Here is a 21,443-nt window from a genome sequence, read left to right as displayed (position 1 = left end):
GGAGCTCAGATCCTGGGCAGGGCTAGGTCTTACTGTCCCCTGAAGCCAACCCTCTTGCCTAGAGCTGAGATTACCTCCCCTAGGATGGGGAGAGGCAGGAGGGCAGCAGGGGAGGAGGTGTGGGCTTTGAGAATGGAGCGCCACTGTGGGGGTGCCCCTGGAGAGCCCCCCCATCCTCTCGTGGCAGAGTCTTCTCGTGAGATCCCCCCCATTCTGCACCCACACAGGTGGATATTGTGCAGCATTTTGGCCCGTAGTGAGTATGCTTCCTAGTATTCCACCCACATAATTTCCCACCGACAGGTAGCCTTCCAAAGTGGGCTTTCCCGATACTTTTTGTATTTTGACAGTTTTCAAACCTACATGACGTTGAAAGCCTGCAGTTAACCTCCCTGGTCCCTCCACCTGGAACTAGACTTGCCAGCCCATCACCTTTGAGGACACCTGTTTTCACATCCTGTCCGTAAACAGCACACACATACATTTATTATTTACTGGACCATTTGAAACTAAGACCTCAGGACAGCTTACCCGAGCACCTCAGAACTTATCAGCTGAGAATAAAAGCCCCCCTTATACCTACGGAATGAGACCTAATTCCATCATTAATCTAACATCATCTTTACATTCTGATCTTCTTAATGATTGGAAGACGTTTTCGATAGCTGGAAAACAGGTTTCTTTAGCAGATGTATAGTATTCTATCATGGATGAACTGCCATTCGTCTGTCCAGCCTGGCATTGACTCGTAGGGAGCTCCCAGGTCTTTGTTTTAAATCCTTTTTGGTTGAACACTCATACCCTTGACTCTTCATCTCATGAGTAACTACTCTTTATGGTGAAATGGCACGTTTTAAACTCTTGATGCATTTCCCCTGACTTCGCTCCAGAAACCAGCAAAACTCCCACCAGCAGCATCATAACAGAAAGGCCGTGGCTTTCATCAACGCTCAGACGCCAGGCACTTAACTAAGCGCTTGATGGGGATTATCTCGTGTAATCCTCCAAGCGTCTTCTGGAGTCGATCCTGGTTTCATCAGCCCGCATTCGAAAACTAAGAAACCGGGGGGCGGTGATTCCGCCGAGGATCACCCAGCCGGGATGAACTGCCGGACCCCAGGACCCTTGACCCTGCTGCGCGGGGGCGGCAGGAGGAGACTCTGTGCAGAGGGCGTGGCCACGTAGCCCCGGGGACCACAGGTCCTGCAGCCAGAAACGGTGACTCCTTGGAGGGGTCGGGGGCTCTCAGCGACAGAGCCTCCTCCTTTGTGTCTGGGAGGTGGCAGGTGTCCTCAGCGACCCACCAGGGGGCGTCCTCAGTTCTCAGAGGCTATTTTTAGGGCCTTGGGCGATAGGCAGTAGCAGAAGTGATAATCCCTGTCAGTGTTGGAACAGGTCCACTTTTCCTCTAGGGAAGGGCAAGCTGGCTCCAGACGGAGCCAGGGCACTGTCACTGTCTGAGCCCGAAGCCTGTGTTCTCTGCCACCACCCCCACATGCCTGCCGAGGACCCCGATGCTAAAGATCAGGCCCAACTAGATGACTGTATGGTGGCACGCAGGCGGGGGACGGAGGGCAGGGCCGAGGCCGAGAGGGGCCACCTGCCAGATGAAGGCCTTACAGGACCAGTGGGCCCCTGGGGTCAGAATGGGGACAGTGAGACCCCAGCTGCCCGGACGTCCCCACCTTACCGTTCTAAACCAAGTGCCACCAGAGGGGTTTTCTTGACACCACAGTGCAAGCTGGTGGCAAAGCGGGTCTAGAAGGCATGCCACAGTGCCAGAAGGAGGCGTCCGCATTTTCCACACTGTGACTTTGAGCCAGTCGGCGTCCCTCTCTGGGCCACAGTTTCCTAGTCTGATGTGGGGGAGGGGCTGGCTTCTCCGAGCCAGGCCTCTAAGCAGATGGACAGCTTTCTGCCCAGTGCCCACTGGGGGGGACTGAGAATTCAGGGAAGTGGGCGATGTCTGGGGACGGCCCTGAGCCCTTGGCCCGATCCTGGGAAGCCGGGTGTCGGAGCGCTGGGTGACGTCCACAGCCCCCCGCCCCCGGGGTCTGGCAGTGTGACCGCGCCCGGACCAGAGACTGAGCTGGGGGCACGGGCTGAACAGATAAGTTAGATGCATGGGAACAGGGGCCTGGGCAGAGTAGAGAGGCAGGGACAGTCACCCTTGTCCCTCCTCCTCCATTCATTTGGAGCCTCCGTGTGCCAGGCGCTGAGAAGAGCAGAAAACAGCTGAGCAAGGCCCTCACCCGAGGGGAGCTGTGCTAGTGGCGCCAAGTGTAGACTTGAACTAGCCACTCGGCTCACGCAGCTATGGGAGTTTCAATGAACCAAAATCAAATTAAACTTCTTAATTAAAGCTGTGTTTCTTCTGTGGCACTAACCCCATTTCAAGGGCTCCGCAGCTGCGTGGGGTGGGGCACTGCTGCTTGGGTCCATCAGCCTAGAAGGCCGGTTCCGACGGCACTGGTTCCATCATGACCTTGGCTTTTACTCCAAAGGACGTGCGAGGCCGTCGCATGGTTTTAAGTTGTGGGGAATGTGCATTAGGCCGGCAGCAGGCAGGTCCGTCGATGCGGACACAGTCCTGTTGCATGCGCGTGTGGTGACGTGAAGGGACCCTCCAGAATTTTCCCAAGGAGGCTTTCGGGGTTCTGTCCTCCCTCATGAAAAGGGGCATTTACACATTTTGTCATTAAATATATTTATTAATGTTTTATGTATTAAAACATTTAACACGGGAGTTCCCGTCGTGGCGCAGTGGTTAACAAATCCGACTAGGAACCATGAGGTTGCGGGTTCGGTCCCTGCCCTTGCTCAGTGGGTTAACGATCCGGCGTTGCCGTGAGCTGTGGTGTAGGTTGTAGATGCGGCTCGGATCCTGCGCTGCTGTGGCTCTGGCGTAGGCCAGTGGCTACAGCTCCAATTCAACCCCTAGCATGGGATCCTCCATATGCCGTGGGAGCGGCCCAAAGAAATAGCAAAAAGACCAAAAAAAATTAACACTATTAAAACTGGTACTTTAGGTGATGGGAGCAGCAGGGCATGGGTGGCTCCTGGGACAGTGTTTGCTTAAGATGGCAGGGTGAGGGGCTCACAGCGCTGCCCCCAGGACGTCCCCTCCCTGACCCGGTTCAGACCCCTTAGAGTGTCAGAATTGAGCTGAGACTCCGGGTTGTGGGGAGCGTGGTTCCCCTGGTGGTCCTGGGGACCCCCTGGCCGACAGGTGGAGGTCTGGATGTGGAAACCAGGGCCCTTTAAAGCCTTGCCTCCTCTCCTTCCCAAGCCCTTTCCTTCTCCAGGAAGCCGCCCGCCTCCCCAGCCAGCCTGGCCAGGACTGGCCCTTCTCAGCCAGCAGGGCCAATGGGCTCCCTGGGCTGTGGTCGCCCCAATGACTGTAGCTGGGCACAGTCATGATCATCACAGCCCCCCTAACGTGCCAGTGGCCCAGCCCCTGTTTGTAGCTCCCACCCCCGCTTCCCGTGTGCCCAGCACAGAGCGTAGGGTCTGGTTATAAGTCAGACCTGGGTTTGCATCCTGGCTCTGTCACTCCCAAAGGGGTCTTGGGCCCGTCTCCAGCCCCTCAGAGCTGGTTTGTAACACGAATGGTGGGAATAGCAGTCCTGATAGGGGCGGGTTTGAGCAGATGACTCTGATGTGTGGAGAGTCCCGTGCGCAGCCTCTGCTCCATTCCATGGCTGCCTGTCTACGTGGCCACACACACGTGTGTGTACCGTGTCCTGGCGGTCTCTCTGCGGGGCAGGGTGCAATGGGTGGCCTTCATGAGCCAGTCAAGGGCAATGGCTACCACTTTGAACCTCCCCCACCCTGCCTCTGCTGGTGCCAACTCCCAGGATCCCCAGGCTCTCAGGTGGGACTTGGGTGACAGTTGTTGCCCACTGGAAGGTGGCTGCCCCAGGAACCCCCCTGGAGCTCGAGCGCTTCCAGAGGAGCCCAAAGTGCAGGTCTGATTGAAGCAGGGAGAGAAATCCCAGGCCCCCACCCTGTCCTCTGGCCTCCCCTCCACCTCTAACCCTCCACCACTACCAGGAGGTTCCTTGGACCCCAGTTTGAAAACTGAGACCTATTCCCCTGGTATGAGGTGGTGATGGCTGCACTGACCCCGAGAAGGGTGGTGAGAACCAGAAATACCAAAAGTCTTCCTGGGGGAGGAGTTCCCGTCATGGCTCAGCAGAAACAAATCCGACTAGGAACCACGAGGTTGCAGGTTCAATCCCTGACCTCGCTCAATGGGTTAAGGATCTGGTGTTGCTGTGAGCTGTGGAGTGGGCCGGCAGCTGCAGCTCGCATTGGACCCCTAGCCTGGGAACATCCATGTGCCTCAGGTATGGGCCTAAAAAGACACAAGACCCCCCCCCAAAAAAAAAAAGTCTTCCTGGGGAGACTGAGGCCCAGCACAGTTAACCGCTTGTCCCCAGGGTTCCCACCCTGCTAAGCTGCCCGGCACCTCCAGAGTCTCTGAGAACCTTCCCTGCCGGTCCTCCCTGGATGGGACTTTTGAGGCCGATCCCATCCTCCTCGGACAGATGAGGACGCTGAGGCCCAGGGGGCGGGCTGGCTGAGGTCACCCAACCAGGGTCCATCAGTCACAGACCTGCCTTCTCTGTCCTCCCCCGCAGAGCTGCCCTCCTCAGAACACCTGAGCGTGGCCGACGCCACCTGGCTGGCCCTCAACGTGGTGTCAGGAGGTGGCAGCTTCTCCAGCTCCCAGCCCATCGGTGTGACCAAGATCGCCAAGTCCGTCATCGCCCCGCTGGCCGACCAGAACATCTCCGTGTTCATGCTGTCCACGTACCAGACGGACTTCATCCTGGTAAAGCCGCAGCCAGGGCCTTGGGCCGCGCGGGCACCCCCAGACGCAGCTTGCAAAGTTTATTCTGTCCCCCCCCCCCCCCCCCCCCGCTTTCCGATCAGCTCAGAGGCCAAGGGGACCTTGGGGTCCTCAGTCCAGCCCCACCCCACTGCTTGCCCTTTGCATGGCTCATGTTGGTTTGCGCTGGACGCCAGGAGTGGGCTGGGGCCGTGTGTGGGCCGGGCACCCTCCCAGCTGGACCTCCGGCTCCCCGATCCCATACCCTTCGCCTGGGGCAGCAAGTGTGTCTGGTCATGGAACAGATGGCAATTCCTGGACACCGTGTCACTCGTGCACTTCTCCCATGGGGCACGGCCACTTGGAGAGCTTGGGCCTGGGAGGAGCAGGGACAGGCCTGGGCACCAAAGTTAAAAGGGAGGGGGTCGTGGACCTGCACCTCCTGACCCTCAACACGGCATCTTCTCCCCTCTGCATCCTCCCTGCTGCCGCTAAGGAGTCCCGTGCCTGTTGGCCCAGGCTCCTGTCCCCAGCCAGGACATCAAGAGGCAAAGATGAGGAAGCTGGTTCTGGGGACAGGATCTTAGTGTGCAGGGGCTGGTGCCCCCAGGCCCACTCCATCCAGCAGCCAGGGGACACTCACGTCCTTGACTTCCCGTCCCCAGGTGCGTGAGCGGGACCTGCCCTTTGTCACCCACACCTTGTCGTCGGAGTTCACCATCCTGCGGGTCGTCAATGGCGAGACCGTGGCAGCTGAGAACCTCGGCATCACCAACGGCTTCGTGAAGCCCAAGTTGGGTGAGCTGGGGGAGAGGAGCTTTGTGCAGAGAAAGTCCTGCTCCAGGGCAGCCCCGTTCTCAGAGCACTGGTCGAGGGCCGGGCAGAGCACAGTACAGCAGTCCCGATCAGACCCTGCTTCTGCATCTGGCAAAGGCAGTGGATGTGGATGCCCTCAGCCATGGCCAGAGGCCCCTCCTGACCTGGCCCAGCGTTGTCAGGGCGGGCCTCCTAGAGGCAGTGACTCAAGCTGAAGCTTGAGCACAAGCGGGAGCTAAGCCAGGTGGTGAAGGTTGGGAAGGGCACACAGCCTGGCATGTGCAAAGGCCCAGGGGCCTGGGGGTGAGCCTAGAGAACACGGAGAGCTGGAGGTGGCGCAGGAGACTGGAGGCCTGCAGCCAGGCCTCCCCATGCAACTGCCCACTGGCCCCAGCCCTCTCCTCCCTGGGCCCTCCACCAGCCCCTGGCTTCTCTCCTCCAGCCTCAGCACCTGTTGTCTTTGTGTCCTCACAGTCCAGAGGCCCGTCATCCACCCGCTGTCCAGCCCGAGCAACAGGTTCTGTGTCACCAGCCTGGACCCCGACACGCTGCCTGCTGTTGCCACGCTCCTTATGGACGTCATGTTCTACTCCAACGGGTAGGACCCCTTCCCCTTGGGGTGAGGGACTGCACAGGGGCTGAGGAGAGGCGCTGCTCTTCCCAGGAGCCCCAGGCCGTGGGGCAGACACAGACGAGCCCCTTGGGAGCTGGTCTGAGGGCGGAGGCACAGACGCAGCCTGGGAGCTGGTTTGAGAAGGGCGACATCCATCCTTCCTAAAACTCGATGAAGCCCCAGGCCCACACGTAGATGCGGTAAACACCCACGCCCCTGTGCGCCAAGGGCGAAGGGCAAGCCCAGTCACTCGAAAAGCCCAGTCACTTGAAAAGCCAAGAACTTGGGTTTTTTTCACTGGGTGGACGACAGCTTTGCATTTTTCCTCAGGACAGATTTTAAGTTTAGGCCAACACCAAGTTGGGTGGGAGCCAGGGGCCAGCAGCCTGGCAGTGACCACTGACCATGCCCTGAGATGTGGGCCCACAGAGGGACAGAGAAACCCTGCCCAGGACGGGGCAAGTGTAGCCTGCGCCAAGGGCCGCCTGGGCCTCCAGCGCTGTGAAGTGCGGTGCTCACCTCTGCGAATGCCATGGCGTCAATCATCCCATCTCACAGATGCAGAGGCCTCTCGCTCAGGGTCCCCCAGCAAGGCAGAATCAGAGCCAGGGCTTCCGTGCTCTTCCTGACCCACCCCCCACCCTCCCCGAGGCCAGTGGGCAGGCCAGGCGGGCGAGGTGGGGGTCGGGGTACAGTGGGGCCCCACGCTGCCCCTCACCAGCTCCCTCGGCCCCCAGAGTGAAGGACCCCATGGCGGCCGGCGACGACTGCGGCCACATCCGCTTCTTTTCCTTCTCCCTCATCGAGGGCTACATCTCCCTGGTGATGGACGTGCAGACCCAGCAGAGGTGAGCGGGGCCCCGGGGGGGGGGCTTTCGCACTTGGTCCTAGAGCGTCCCCGCCGCAGCCCTTCATCGCAGGTGACAGGCCGCTCAGAGACCTGGGCCCCGGCCATCCAGCGCTGTTTGTCCCTCAGCACCCCTGGCTGGCACTGGGGAGGGGCATGCTGGCCAGCCTGAGCCAAGGGGGCAGTTGTTCCAAAGCCCAGTCCCAGCCTTGCCTTCCTGCCCCCAGACGAGGAAGGTGCAGAGCATGTGGGCCGAGGGCTGGGGAGGGTCCTTGGGCGCCTGAGCTGGGGCCGGCCACCCCCTCACACTGACCCCCCCATTGGTGCCCCAAGGGTAGGGACGCTCCAGGGAGGGCAGGTGGAGGGACCGTCGTTCCCGTCCGGGCTTTAACATCTCTTGCTCCCTTTGAAGGTTTCCTAGTAACTTGTTGTTCACAAGCGCATCTGGAGAGCTCTGGAAGATGGTGCGGATCGGAGGACAGCCCCTGGGATTTGGTGAGGCCCCTGGGGCCCCACACTGGGCAGGGGGAGCAGGGCCAGCCATGCCAAGTGCAGTGCATCTGTACACTGGGGATAGACAGGTCCTCACTGCCTGTCATCCCCTGACCAGTGAGCGACAGGAAGCACTGGCTTCCGGAGTCTGGCGGAGCAGCTTCTTAATCCCCTACTCAAAAATTATAACCTGCTCATTATTAGAATTCGGGAGGCATTCCTATTGTGGCTCATCCTACTAGTGGAGTTCCCATCATGGCTCAGTGGTTAACAAATCTGACTAGGAACCATGAGGTTGCGGGTTCAATCCCTGGCCTTGCTCAGTGGGTCAGGGATCCAGCATTGCCGTGAGCTGTGGTGTAGGCTGCAGACTTGGCTCAGATCCCACATTGCTGTGGCTGTGGTGTAGGCCAGTGGCTACAGCTCCGATTAGACCCCTAGCCTGGGAACCTCCATATGCGGTGGGTGCGGCCCTAGAAAAGACCAAAAAAAAAAACCGACTCATATTCATGAGGATGCGGGTCCAATCCCTGGCCCCACTCAGTGATCCGGCTTTGCCGTGAGCTGTGGTGTAGATTGCAGTGGCTGTAGCATAGGCCAGCACCTGCGGATTCAACATCTAGCCTGGGAACTTCCATCTACCACAGGTGCAACCCTAAGAAGTTGGGGTGGGGGGAGAGAATTTTGGAGACATGGTAAAAATTGAAGAGGAAAAAAAATCATTCCTTGGTCCCACCGTTGACAGGTAGTAACCATTATTATTTTTAATGAGTTTCATTAACATAATTGCTGAACACCTTACAGTAAAATGCAGACCTCTCACCTTTTCTGCCCCGGGAAAAAAGCACTTTTCTCTTTGTAAGCACAATGGCCTGATCCCACTGTGTTGAGAAAATTCACAAGAATTCCTCTCTGTTTCCACAATTGTCCATGCAGCATCTGATTTTGTTTGTTTTTTTTTCCTAGGGCCACACCCATGGCGTATGGAAGTTCCCAAGCTAGGGGTCAAATCAGACCCTCAGCCACCAGCCATAGCCACAGCCACAGCCACGCCAGATCCAAGCTATGCCACAGCTTGCAGCAACTCCGGGTCCTTAATCCACTGAATGAGGCGAGGGATCGAATCTGCATCCTCATAGATGTTAGTCAGATACATAGCCTGCTGAGCCACAGCAGGAAGTCCAAGTGTCTGTTTTGTAGGCAGTTTTTCCCATCAGCATTTTCCAGGGGGCACAGGTAGGGCTCAGACTCCTCAATTAGAAGGGCTTCAGGGCTCAAATTCTCCCAATACTGAGTGTAGGCTGAACTTTGCCTTTTTTTTTTCTTTCAGAAATTTTTTTATTACTCAATTTTATTACATTTATAGTTGTACAACAATCATCACAACCAAATTATAGCATTTCCATCCCAAACCCCCAGCTCATCCCCCCACCCCCCAGCCTGTCTCATTTGGAAACCATAAGTTTTTCAAAGTCTGTGAGTCCGTGTCCATTCTGCAAAGAAGTTCATTGTGTCCTTTTTTAAGATTCTGCATGTAAGTGACAGCATGTGATGTTGGTGTCTCACTATCTGACTTACCATGATAATTTCTAAGTCCATCCATGTTGCGGCAAATGCTGTTATCCCTTTCCTTTTAATGGCTGAGTAATAGTCCATTGTGTATGTGTAACCACATCTTCTTGATCCACTTCTTTGTCGATGGACATCTCAGTTGCTTCCCTGTCTTGGCTATTGTATATAGTGCTGCAGTGAACATAGGAGTACATGTATCTTTTCAAGTTATGGTTTTCTCTGGATAGATGCCCAGGAGTGGGATTGCTGGATCAAATGGTAGTTCTATTTTTAGTTTTCTGAGGCATCTCCCTACTGTTTTCCACAGTGATTACACCAGTTTACATTCCCACCGACAGTGTCATAGGGTTCCTTTTTCTCCACCCCCTCTCCAGCACTTATTGTTTGTAGACTTTCTTTTTTTTTTTTTTTTTTTTTTTTTGTCTTTTTGCCATTTCTTTGGGGCGCTCCCACGGCATATGGAGGTTCCCAGGCTAGGGGTCCAATCGGAGCTGTAGCCTCCGGCCTACGCCAGAGCCACAGCAACGCAGGATCCAAGCCACGTCTGCAACCTACACCACAGCTCATGGCAACGCCGGATCGTTAACCCACTGAGCAAGGGCAGGGACCGAACCCGCAACCTCATGGTTCCTAGTCGGATTGGTTAACCACTGCACCACAACGGGAACTCCTGTTTGTAGACTTTCTGATGATGGCCATTCTGGCTGATGTAAGGTGGTACCTCAAAGTGGTTTCGATTTGCATGTCCCTAATAATGAGTGATGTCAAACATCTTTTCATGTGTTTTTTGGCCATCTGTATGTCTTCTTTTGAGAACTGTCTGTTTAGATCTTGTCGATTTTTTGATGGGGTTGTTTGGTTTTTTGGTATTGGGCTGCAGAAGATGTTTATAAATTTTGGAGATTAATCTCTTGTCAGTCACTTCATTTGCAAATTTTTTCTCCCATTCTGTGGGTTGTCTTTGTTTTGTTTAGGGTTTCCTTTCCTGTGCAGAAACTTTTAAGTTTAATTAGGTCCCATTTGTTTATTTTTGTTTTTATTGTCGTTACTCTAGGAGGTGGATCTGAGAAGATATTGCTATGGTTTTTGTTGGAGAGTGTTTGGCCTATGCTTTCCTCTAAGAGTTTTTAGTATCTGGTCTTATATTTAGGTCTTTAATCCATTTTGAGTTTATTTTTGTGTATGGTGTTAGGAAGTGTTCTAATTTCATTCTTTTACATGTGACTGCCCAATTTTCCCAATACCACTTATTGAAGGGGCTGTCTTTTCTCCATTGTATATTCGTGCCTCCTTTGTCATAGATTAGTTGACTGTAGGTGCATGGATTTAATTCTGGGTTTTCTATCCTGTTCCACTGATGTATATTTCTGTCTTTGGGCTAGTGCCACATGGTTTTGATGATTGTAGCTTTGTAGTATAGTCTGAAGTCAGGGAGCCTGATTCCTCCAGCTCCATTTTTCTTTTTTAAGATGTCTTTGGCTATTTTGGGTCTTCTGTGCTCCCAAACAAACATTAAAATATTTTTGTTTGGGTTCTGTGAAAAATGTCCTTGGTAGTTTGATAGGGATTGCATTAAATCTGTAAATTGCCTTGGGTAGTATAGTCATTTTGATAATACTGATTCTTCTAATCCAAGAGCATGGTATGTCTTTCCATCTGTTTGTGTCATCTTTGATATCTTTTATCAGTGGCTTAATAATTTTCGGAATAGAGGTCTTTTGTATCTTTAGGTAAGTTTATTCCTAAGTATTTTATTCTTTTTGATGAGATAGTAAATGGGATTGTTTCCCTAATTTCTCTTTCTGCTCTTTTGTTGTTAGTATATAGAAATGCTGTCAATTTCCATGTATTAATTTTGTATCCTGTAACTTTGCCAAATTCGTGGATGAGCTCTAACAGTTTTCTGGTAGTGTTTTTAGGATTCTCTAGGATCATGTCATCTGCAATAGTGATAGTTTTACTTCTTCCTTTCCAATTTGGATTCCTTTTATTTCTTTTTCTGCTCTGATTGCTGTGGCTAGGACGTCCAAAACTATGTTGACTAGTAGTGGTGAGAGCGGACATCCTTGTCTTATTCCTGATCTCAGCAAGAATTCTTTCAGCTTTTTACCATCAAGAATGATGTTAGCTGTGGGTTTGTCATATATGGCCTTTGTTATGTTGAGGTAGTTTCCCTCTATACCCACTTTCTGAAGTGTTGTATCAGAAATGGGTGTTGGATTTTGTCAGAGGCTTTTTCTGCCTCTATTGAGAGGATCATATGGTTTTTATCCTTCAGTTTATTAATGAGGTGCGAACTTTGTCTTGATTGGAAATGACTTCCTCTGGCTAGACTTGTCAGACCCCAGAACTTAATCAGAAGAGGCTCCTGATAAATCATAAGATGGTTGTTTCTGGGGAGCACCCCTCGGCCAGCCCTGCTGGGATCAGTAAACCCTGATTTCCCATAGACAGAGTGCAGAATGTTCCAGATAAAGCTCAGACTGTTCCAAGGGCTGTCAGGTCAGTCCTGTGGCCAGTGGGTCTGTGAGGGAGTCAGGTTCTGCTACCTGCCTGTGCCTTTGTGGATAAGCTCACAGAGGGATGGTAATTCAGAACTGGATAGCAGCTCTAACGCTCCTTTGCATCCAGCCAAAGCCAGAGCCGTCCTCTGGGCAGGAGAGTGAGCTGCTCTCTGGACTACTGAGAAATGTACACTGATGGCTCCTGGTCCAACCCCGCACTCCAGCCTGTCTCTGGGGGCCACCTTCTCTGCAGACCCCAGCATTTCTCCTGCCCATGTTTGCTGCTCAGGGCAGGGCCGTGGGGATGCGGGGACTCAGTGGCCTAGAGGCAAGTACTCCAGTGAAGGAGGCTGAAGGAAACCACGGTGGCCTTGGGCGAGTTGCTTACCCTCTGAACCTAAGTTTCCTGATCACACAGGTAGTAGTAGATGCAGCTTCAGGGTTGTGCCGAGCCCTCCATGACCTGTCGGTTACACCAAGTGCTCAGCAAGCAGCAGTTGCTGTCACTGGCCCATGTGAGGGTGCCTAAGGCTTGGAGAAGGTTGAGGAGTGGAAGGCTTCCCAGAGGAGGTGGCTCTGGGGGTGACCGTGGATATCCACCCAGCCGATGGGGCAGCGAGGACAGTACCAGCAAGGGGGCATGACACAGCAGCGCCTCTGAACAGCAGAAACAGTGGGGAAAGAAACAGCTCGCCAGGTGATCACAAGCAGAGGCGCGGGCTCCTGACGCCAGACCAAGGGGTCTGTCACCGTTTCTTCCTGAAGGTAGAGGGGACTTCGGGGCAGAGGGGGTTCAGCCAGGCATCTTTGAGGAGGAGACTCGGGCAAGAGGCAGGAAGATGTGCAGCTCAGCTTGTCTTTTTCGCCCCAGCTTGGGTTCAGAGTTGACCACGATACACTCAGTGTAATAATATTACAGAGAAAAAGAAAGTCAGGCCGAAGAGAGAATCGAAGCGGGGGAGTAGATGACACGAATCATCTCACCATTGAACGCTGCCCTGGGCCCTTTCGAGTGGCCTTGTGGGCAGGCGACAGGGGAAGCAGTGTGAGAAGCAGCTCTGTGGACCTAGCAGGTGGCAGCGGGCTCTACCTTCTCAGGATGGGAAGGTTTCTGCACCAGGCTCGTAGCGATAAAGAGCCCTGCAAGGAAAATAACTTACTGGGAATCTGAATGCTTCTAGACTGGTGGATTCCTTGTGCTTTTGGCCACAGTTGGCCATAAATATGGTTTCCATCACAACCCAGCAGACATGTACAGAAACAACTCTAGGGTTTCGCAAAACTGAACTTGCCCTAGTGCCATGCCCTGCTGTTTGCCCTTTGCTTTTTTTTTTTTTTTTTTTTTTTTTTGCTTTTTAGGGCCACACCCCAGCGTATGGAGGTTCCCAAGCTAGGGGTCGCATCGGAGCTGTAGCCACCGGCCTACACCACAGCTCACAGCAACGCCGGAACCTTAACCCACTGAGCGAGGCCAGGGATCAAACCCGAAACCTCATGGTTCCTACTTGGATTCGTTAACCACTGAGCCACGATGGGAGCTCCTGCCCTTTACTTTTCTGTTGTTATTTTATAAAACACTGGTCTCCAACCTTCTAAATTGATGTCCTGGAGTTCCCATTGTACCTCAGCGGCAGTAAGTCTGACTAGCATCCATGAGGACGCAGATTCGATCCCTGGCCTCGCTCTGTGGGTTAAGGATCAGGCGTTGTCGTGGCTGTGGTGAAGGCCAGCAGCTGTAGCTCCGATGTGACCCCTAGCCTGGGAACCTCCATATACCGCAGGTACGGCCCCCAAAAGACAAAAAATAAAAAATAAAATCGATGTCCCAAATGGGTCACCCACGGTTTGAAAGGCACCATTGTAGACAGTCATCTCCTACCTGCTGCTTTTTAGAGGAGTAAAAATGAATGAGTCTGTAGCTATAGGCTCTTAGGACACAACCGGTTTCCACCACGGAGTAGCACTGTCACCAGAAGTACAACCACCAAAAGGGTCCAGCCAGGAGCCCCAGGGGACCAAGCAGAAAGCAGCGCTTGAGCGCTTCAGGGTCACTGCCCAGATCCCAGTGTGGGCGGACAAGCAGGACCAGCGCCAGGGAGAGACGGGGGAGAAGGGATGCTGGGAGTGACGACGGTGAGGGCAGGGGACGGATGGAGCCCAGGTCGATGCCCCAGCTCTGGCCTCAGACTCCCGTGGGGAGCTGGTGGCCAGGTCTGGACTCTCCCTCCTGGTCAGGACAGGGTTGGGGAAATGCATCATCGCCAGAATCAGCACAGTAGCTCTGCGGGATTGCGCTGATGGAGAGCAGTGGCCCTCAGATCCCGGAGAGCCTCCCCAGAGGAGGCAGCTTTGCACGGTGCCTTCAAATCGGGGAGGACCATCCCCAGGCAACCCCGAAGCCACCTTACTGGCCAAGGTTTGGGGGAGGCCAGAAAGCGCCCCTGCTTTGGAGATCGAGAGAGAGAAATCACATTCCTTGGGATGAGATGCCTGCCAGTGCCTCTGGGACAGGCAGGCACCGTGACCCAGTGGGGACTCCGATGAGGAAACTGAGGCTCAGAGAGAGGAAGGCACTTGGCCACTTCATCTGGCTAGAGGAGAGTCAGGGCGACAGAAAAGAGGGCTTGAACCCATGTCCTCTTCACGCCCACGCTGCCGCCAGCCCTGCCTTAGAGAACTTGGCGATGGCGGGGAGGAGGAATCAACCTACAAGGCTTGGAAATGGGGTGATGACAGACAGAACCAGGTTCCATGGAGCCCCGAGGACGGGGAGCTTGTTGCTGGCCAAGCCTGGAGATGCTGCTTGGTGGGGGGCCCTTGCACGGAGCCTTCAGCGGATAGAATGGGGCGTCTCTGGGAAGGTACAGGTGCAGAGCAGGCACTGCCTGCAGAGGGAGCAGAGAAGCCGAGGGCGCACTGGGTGACGGGGAGGGGACTGAGACGGTCCCTGGCTCTGTCCCCAGACGAGTGTGGCATCGTGGCCCAGATCTCCGAGCCTTTGGCTGCTGCCGACATCCCCGCCTACTACATCAGCACCTTCAAGTTCGACCATGCCCTGGTGAGTGTCCAGCACCGACCCTGGGGCAGGGGAGGCCGCTTCCGGCGGCTCACAGGTGTTTGCTTGCTGCCCTTCGCAGGTTCCAGAAGAAAACATCAACGGCGTCATCAGTGCCCTGAAAGTCAGCCAAGCAGAGAAGCATTAGAAGGGCCTCTTCCGCTCCTCCCTGTGCGCCCCCTGGCCTGGGCCCGGCCCCGCCCTAAAGACTTTGTTGCAGTATTTCTCACCAGACTAGAAAATCGGCCCCGGGCCCCCAAAGAAGGGGTGTCTAGGAGACGCTCCCGATGGCTGACCCCACCAGCCCCGAGGCCCAAGCCAAGGCCTCCCCGTGCCCTCCTGCCTTCCCGGAGCCCCCAGACCCTCCGGAGAAGCTCCCCTGGCCTCCTCCCCCCACCCTCACCCCCACCCCCACCCCCACCCCAGGAAACACTGTCTGCGGTCCAGGGAGCCTGTGAGCTGACCCACCTTGTCATCTGCCAGAGGGACCTGGCGCCTTCTCCAGGACACTGGGGTACCGATTCTTGTGTCATCTGGGGGGGGGGGCTGCGTGGGGCCGAGGTCACGGAGCCCGGGAGGGTCCTCGTGAGGATGGGGGCTCTGGGTACTGGTCGCTGGTCTCTGGTTCCATCGGCTCCGGGCTGGTTCCTGCAGAGTGGAGGCCAGTGGGCAGCCCTCTCGTCACGTGCTGGTGAGGCTCTGAGGGAGCATGGGGGCGGGGGGCCTGAGCTGGAGGGACCCCCGGCCACCCAGAACCTTGCCTGCCAACCACAGGGCCTGCGCCCTGACTCCCAGCCAGACTGCCAAGAGGGCCCTGTCCAGACCATCCCCATCACAAGCACCTAGTCCTGGGGAGAGGGGGTCCCCAGGAGACCCACCAGCCTGGAGTACGAGCTCCTGTCCCCTCTCCTTTTCCCCTGGACCCTCCCCAGGCTGACGGAGCCTCGGTTTTTCCCAAGTGGGGGTGGCCCTGGCATCCCAGGCCTGGGGTTTCTTAGGTGACCCCCACCTCCCCAGCAGTTGACTAGACCAGCACAGGGCTCCCCTGTCACCCTGCCCCACTTTGGGGGGACCGTGGAAGGCCTCTGCCCCCAACTCACCCGCCTACCCCAGCTGGGGGACCGTGGCGCTCACGAGTACTTGACCTGGGAGGCAGCTTGTCTGAGCCTTAACAGAGAGAAACCGAATCTTGTTTTAGTTTCTTATCTACTGTATTTGCACCCGGGCTGCAGTCAGCAGGAGTTTCAGGGGACAGGGCTGCTGACGCTTTCGGGGACCCAGAGCTCAGCATCACTTGGTTGGCAACCTGTGGCTCCAGGGACAAGCGTGCGAGTGGGAGCCCCTTCCCGAGGCCTTGGCCCTCCTTTTGGAGTGGGATGCTGGGAGCAGAGGCTGGTTATAGACAGGGCTCCCCAGGGCCCCCCCAGAGGCTGCCCGGCCAGCCCCGTGGATGGGCGCAAGCAGAGTGGTTCCATCTGAGCATCAGAAGGGACCCAGGGGCCACGGGGAGGTGGACATCCAGGTGGCAGCCCAGCCTTCACTCCTATCTGTGCCTCCTCTCCCGCTGGGGGTGTCTTCCGAGTGAGCAGGACCTGAGGGACCCGCCTCGGTGCCTGGGCAGCAGGTGACACATGCTGTCCCTGAGAAGCCCAGAGGAGAAGGGGCATTCTTTTGGCCAAGCCCCACCTGCCCCTCTTCTCCAAGCCGCCTGGGGGAGCTGTGCGCTGGACCCTCACAGAGGTTCAGGGCCCAAGCACTGATTCGGAACCCATGGTTTTTGGTTTTTAAGTTAATTCATTTTGCACAAAACTCCCAAACAACCAAAACATGTCAAGTGTTTGCTGGTGGCAGAATGCAGGGGGGCCGCCTGGGCAGGGCAGCACGGCAAGCCCCAAGTCCCCTCTCTGCCCGTGGAAGGCCTCGGGTTTTCCGTAGTGCACCTCTCCCAGCCCCTTCCTGTCCATTCCCCTCGCCGTGTCACCTCTCTGCCCCGTCGAGCAAGTGTGTCGGCCCCTTGACCCCCCCAGAAACGTGTGCTCCCCCTCCCCCTAGGACGTATATTGTACACACCTATAAATAGTTGTGTTTTATGTTGATATAGATATATACTGTAAATAGCATATATACTTGAGCAATATATATGTTAATATATACTGCGTGAGTGCACACGTGTGCGTGTGTGTGTGTGTGTGTGGACGTGAGGGCCTTCGCTCCGCTGTGTCTGCCGTGCACACAGGCACGTTTTGAGCCACCGTGTATTTTTAATTCAAGTATATAGGCAATACGATTATTAGAGACGCCGGCTGGCTCCTGGGCCCTGACTTGAGAGAAAAACTAAACCAGCAGCCCAGGACCTGAGCCCTGGGGCGGGTTCCGGGAGTCCCTACCCCCTCCTCCCCCAGTCTCCCCCAAACGCTGGATTCGGCCCCTTCCCATGGGCAGGGCCCCTGGACACGCTTATCTTATTTGGGGGGCAGTGGAACAGAGGGAGGAGCCGCTGGGTCAGAACACCCCCTGGCCGGAGCTCTCAGGTGGCAGCCGGCCGCCTTGCCATCCAGGCCCACTCCCCACCCCGGCCCCGACCCCCACCCCACCCCGACCCCAACCCCTGACTTCTTTGACCTGCAGGGGTGGGAACCGCAGGCTCTCTCTCTCCCCAGGTCTCCTCCTGGGGACCGTCCCCGTCTGAGAAAAGGACGGATGCCCTTGGTGTGGTTCGCAGGAGGGGTTGGCACAGGGACACCATGGGCTGGCTACACAAGCGTGTGTCCAGCTGACGAGGCGGGAGCCGGAAACCCGCTCCCTCCCCTTCCCAGCCCCCACCCTCCTGCCGTGTGTGGAAGCAGGGCGCAGGGGTTTGGTCCCCACAACCTGGGGCAAGAGTGAATGGTTTTCCTAGTGGCTCGCTGCCCCATCTCAGCTTGGCTGGGTGCAGGGGACCCCAGACCCACAGAGGAGGGAGGGCGCGCTCGGCTCTGTCTGAGGGGTGAGCAGGTGGCCCTGGAGTAAGAAGAGCGCAAACCGTCCCAACGCCACCCTCTTGTCCCTCGCCCACCCGTGCCTGTGCACTGCTGGGCGCTTGAGCGCGGGCAGAGGACACGGGGAGCCAGGTCTGCCCGCTTAGCCCCCACCCCCAATTATAAAAATCTGCCTCTTTGGTTCAGCCCTCAACATGGGCTCCCCTGGTTCCTAAGAAACCCTTTTCTCCCTGAGCCCCGGTCCTGACCCAGCAAAGAGTTGGGCAGTGCCTGCTCTGTACCTCTGTCTCTAAAGCCCCCAGGAGGTAGCACGCACACCAGTGCCCTCAGCCCTGGGCACACTTCCAAGCAGGAGAGGCACGCAGACCTTCCTTCCCAGGATTCAGGGGTCCAGAGCCCCTCAAGCACCAGCATTCTCCCCCTCCCACCAACTCCTGGCCCCAGGTGGGGAGGGAGGGAGCCAGGTGATCTGGAGTGGCTGCTGTGGCCTCCCTGTGCAGGTGGCATGGGCCTCGGTGGCCAGTGTGTTACACAGAGGATGCATGGTCGGTTGGGGCTTGTTCCTTCTGAGGTGACAGAGGACGCCACGGAGGTGAGGGGAGACAGCTTGGGGAGATGGGAAGGGCCAGGCTCCTACCCCAAGCCCAGGGCACCGTTTGCCTGATAATCAGAGATGGACCTGCATCCCCCCCACACACACCAGCCCCCTCTGGCCACAGTTCCCAGCCCCCCCGGGCCACCTTTCTGAGCCTCTGGATCTGGATGTGGGGACAGCTGGGAGCCTCCCAGGGTGTCCCACTCCAGCCCCTTGACTGAGGCATTTGATGCCCCTTCCTGTGTGAAAGCAGTGGGGTTTGGGGAGAAAGCACCCCCAATATATCTGCCCACCGTAAGCCAGGACTGGGGAGCAGCAGGCCAGTCACTGCTGTCGCGGGCCCTGAGAAGCGGAGCGGGTCTTCGGCCTGGTGAGCGGAGCTTCGGGGAGGATGACGGCATCCCCAGTGCTGGAAAGACAAGGACCCGAGCTTTTCAGGTTTCCCAGTGCCGAGGCCGGGGCTGGGCCTGGAGGGGGCGTGGCCTCTATTCAAAGAGGCCACCTGGGAGGGGAGTGGCCGAGGTGGTGGCCCGTGGTCAGACCTGCAGACGCGGGCTGTGGAAGAGTGGCCGGGGCACGTCACGGTGGGGGGGAGTTTGAGGCTGGGAATAGCTCGATACCTTTCCTACATCTAGGAGCCCATCCCGGCTCTTTTTCTTTTCTCTTTTTTTGCCTTTTCAGGGATGCACTCTCAGTGTTCTTTTCTTTCTTTCATTTTCAAATTAGAGGCGGCAGAAGGATGTTCCCTTAACCCCTTTCCCCCCGGGCTACCAGGGTGCGCCCCGTGGCCTCCAGCTTTGAAACCCTTGTCCTCCCAGGAAGCCTGCTTTCTTGGGAAGGGAAGGCGGAAGCTGTTGGCGGAGGCAGCCTGCCGTCCTGGGGGCTGAAGGCACCAGGAGTGGCCTGGAGCAGGGGTAGTCGCATTGGACCTGACCTGGCCCGTGGGCAGCCTGGCCCGTGGGTAGCCTGGTGGGGAGGGAGCCTGTGGCTCTTGGTTCGAGTTGAGGGGAGGTGGTGAGAGCGCAGAGTGCTGGAGTCAGGACAGTGTTCTGGGCGTGACCACACGCGTGTAGACGTGAGCATGAGCGTGTGCTGTGTACACATGAGTGTGCATGTGAGCCCACACGAGCAGAGTCCAGATCCGAGTGAGGGGACTGGCTCATTCAGTATTTTGAGGCCTCGGAACCTTCTTACCCGGGGGCCACACGCTGCCCGGCCCCCCCTCGACCCTGTTAAAACTGTTCTGGCGAGGAGGGCAGGCAGAGCTGTTCCTAAGGAGCTCTGATCCACTCTGCAGGGGGCCCGGCGGTCCACGCAGCCAGCCCCAAGGGGCAGACCTGCTGGGCCAGCTCTTCAGAAGCAGCCGGTCCTGAAGAAGCTACTTGCAGGGAGTGGTTTTGGGCACCGGGGCCCCTCGCCTGCTGGGGCTGGTCCACAAAGAGCGTCCAGCAACGTTGGCAGCGAGGGTGGATGAGAAACAGACCAAGCCCAGTACGTTTTCCCGTCTGTCGCTTCACTTTGCCTGTTCAGAGCACATGGTCCGGGAAGAACTGGTCGAGGTTGGTTCCAAAACCGGGGGCGGGGTTGGGGGACGAACAGCAGCAAAACCCCGAGCCCTCCTCTGCTCTTTGCCAAAATCATTTCCGTTATCCTGAGCTGGGTGGGGGGAGTGGACGTTGGCTGCACAGCAGGGCTCGGGGGCCTCTGCCCTGCCCAGGGCCACATCTTGGGGGTCTGGCCCTCCCCGGCACACCCGGGTCACCAGCAGCAGCAGCGGCACTTAGATCCATCCCAAGTCTGGGCGAGGGGAGGGCCGTGCAGCCTGCGCCCGGGGGCCCCTTGCTTTCTTTCCTTCTTGAAGAAACACAAACCCCGCAAGATTCATGTACTGTATGACGGAGAGATAAAAAAGTACCTGATGTTCCCCCCAAAAGACAGTATATTTTGTACTTTGTAAAGTGTTCATTAAAACGGAGGGAAGAAAAACGATGCTGGCTGTCGGCTGTCTGATTTTTGCGCTGACCCGGGGCTCTTGTCATCTTCCTCCCGGCTCCGTACTGTGGTTGGGGGACCACAGGCCAGAAGCGGGGAGGAGGCAGAGCAAGGATCTGAGCGAGAACCGTCAGAGCCAGAGGGCTGTGTCAGCTACCTGGGGCCGTGTAACAAGTTGCCCCAGAACTTAAGGCTTAAAATGTGTCCTGGTTTGTGGGGTTTGGAATTCGGGCGCAGTTGGAGCAGTTCTGGCTCCGTCTCCAGAGGCTGCAGTCATCGGAAACCTTGGCTGGGACGGGAGGGTTTTCTCAAGGTGTTCAATCCACACGGTTGGGAAATAGGGCCCGGCTCTTGAGCGTCCTTGTGGTAGGCTGCCTGGCTGCCCCCCGAGCAAGGGATTCAAGGGCCAAAGTAGAACCTAAAAAAATAAGTTTTCCTTCTAGCCCCAGAATTCATGTACCATCACCTCCGTCATAGTCTGTCGTCGCGCAGCCCAGCTCTGATTTGACGCCAGAAGAGACCTCACGAGGGTGGAACACCAGCAGGTCCAGGTAACTCGCGGCCCATCTTGAGAACTGGCGGCTCCACTCACCATTCCTCCCCGCATCTCTGGCAGAGGTGAACCTGGGGTCCAGGGGCCCCTGGAGCAGGGCAGGGTCTTGCTGGTGGGGGGAGGATCAGGGGCTGGAGCCCTGCTGTGGGTGTCACACCCCCAGGAAGGTTTTGTTTTTTTTTTTTGGTCTTTCTGGGGTCTCACCTACAGCATATGGAGGTTCCCAGACTAGGGGTCAAGTTGGAGCTACAGCCACAGCAACGCGGGATGCAAGCTGCATCTGCAGCCTACACCACAGCTCACGGCAACGCCAGATCCTTAACCCACTGAGCGAGACCAGGGATCGAACCCTCGTCCTCATCGATCCTAGTCGGGTTCATTACTCCTGAGCCACAACGGGAACTTCATCCCAGGAAGGATTTCTTGTCGATGCCTCCAGTCAAGACACCCTGGGGCAGGAGGGAGGGCACTGTGCTTGGTGTCCCTCCCACAAGCAGTGCTGGGCGCCAGACAAGAAAGAGGCCTGAGAGCAGCCCAGCAGTCCTGGGCTTGGGACACCCTTCACCCTGTCCCCCTCTGGTTTCCAGGGAGG

At 56.6% G+C, this 21,443-nt stretch overlaps 1 protein-coding gene across 2 annotated transcripts in view; it reads left to right on the top strand.

Moving 5' to 3' along the window:
* The window catches only part of CASTOR2 (cytosolic arginine sensor for mTORC1 subunit 2), an 83,727-nt gene extending 63,432 nt beyond the window's left edge, over positions 1-20,295 (top strand). Inside the window, exons 3-9 of one of the 2 annotated variants that reach the window (XM_003481005.5) lie at positions 4,644-4,837; positions 5,500-5,632; positions 6,125-6,248; positions 7,001-7,111; positions 7,523-7,605; positions 14,642-14,736; positions 14,816-20,295. In XM_003481005.5, coding sequence (XP_003481053.1) covers positions 4,644-4,837; positions 5,500-5,632; positions 6,125-6,248; positions 7,001-7,111; positions 7,523-7,605; positions 14,642-14,736; positions 14,816-14,881 — 806 coding nt within the window. In that variant the 3' untranslated portion in view covers positions 14,882-20,295. Of the gene's footprint in view, positions 1-4,643; positions 4,838-5,499; positions 5,633-6,124; positions 6,249-7,000; positions 7,112-7,522; positions 7,866-9,808; positions 13,047-14,641; positions 14,737-14,815 lie in introns of those variants that run through there. The other variant, XM_085016950.1, reaches the window with a different exon arrangement.
* The last annotated feature ends 1,148 nt before the right edge of the window (positions 20,296-21,443 follow it).

Source organism: Sus scrofa, chromosome 3, assembly GCF_054392235.1.
Source record: "Sus scrofa isolate SSC_HxYL_T2T_F1_AM1 chromosome 3, Sscrofa_HxYL_maternal_Yorkshire_Landrace_v2.0, whole genome shotgun sequence".
NCBI classification, from domain to species: domain Eukaryota; kingdom Metazoa; phylum Chordata; class Mammalia; order Artiodactyla; family Suidae; genus Sus; species Sus scrofa.
Note: the sequence above shows the minus strand (reverse complement) of the source record. Positions and strands in the feature narration are given on the sequence as shown.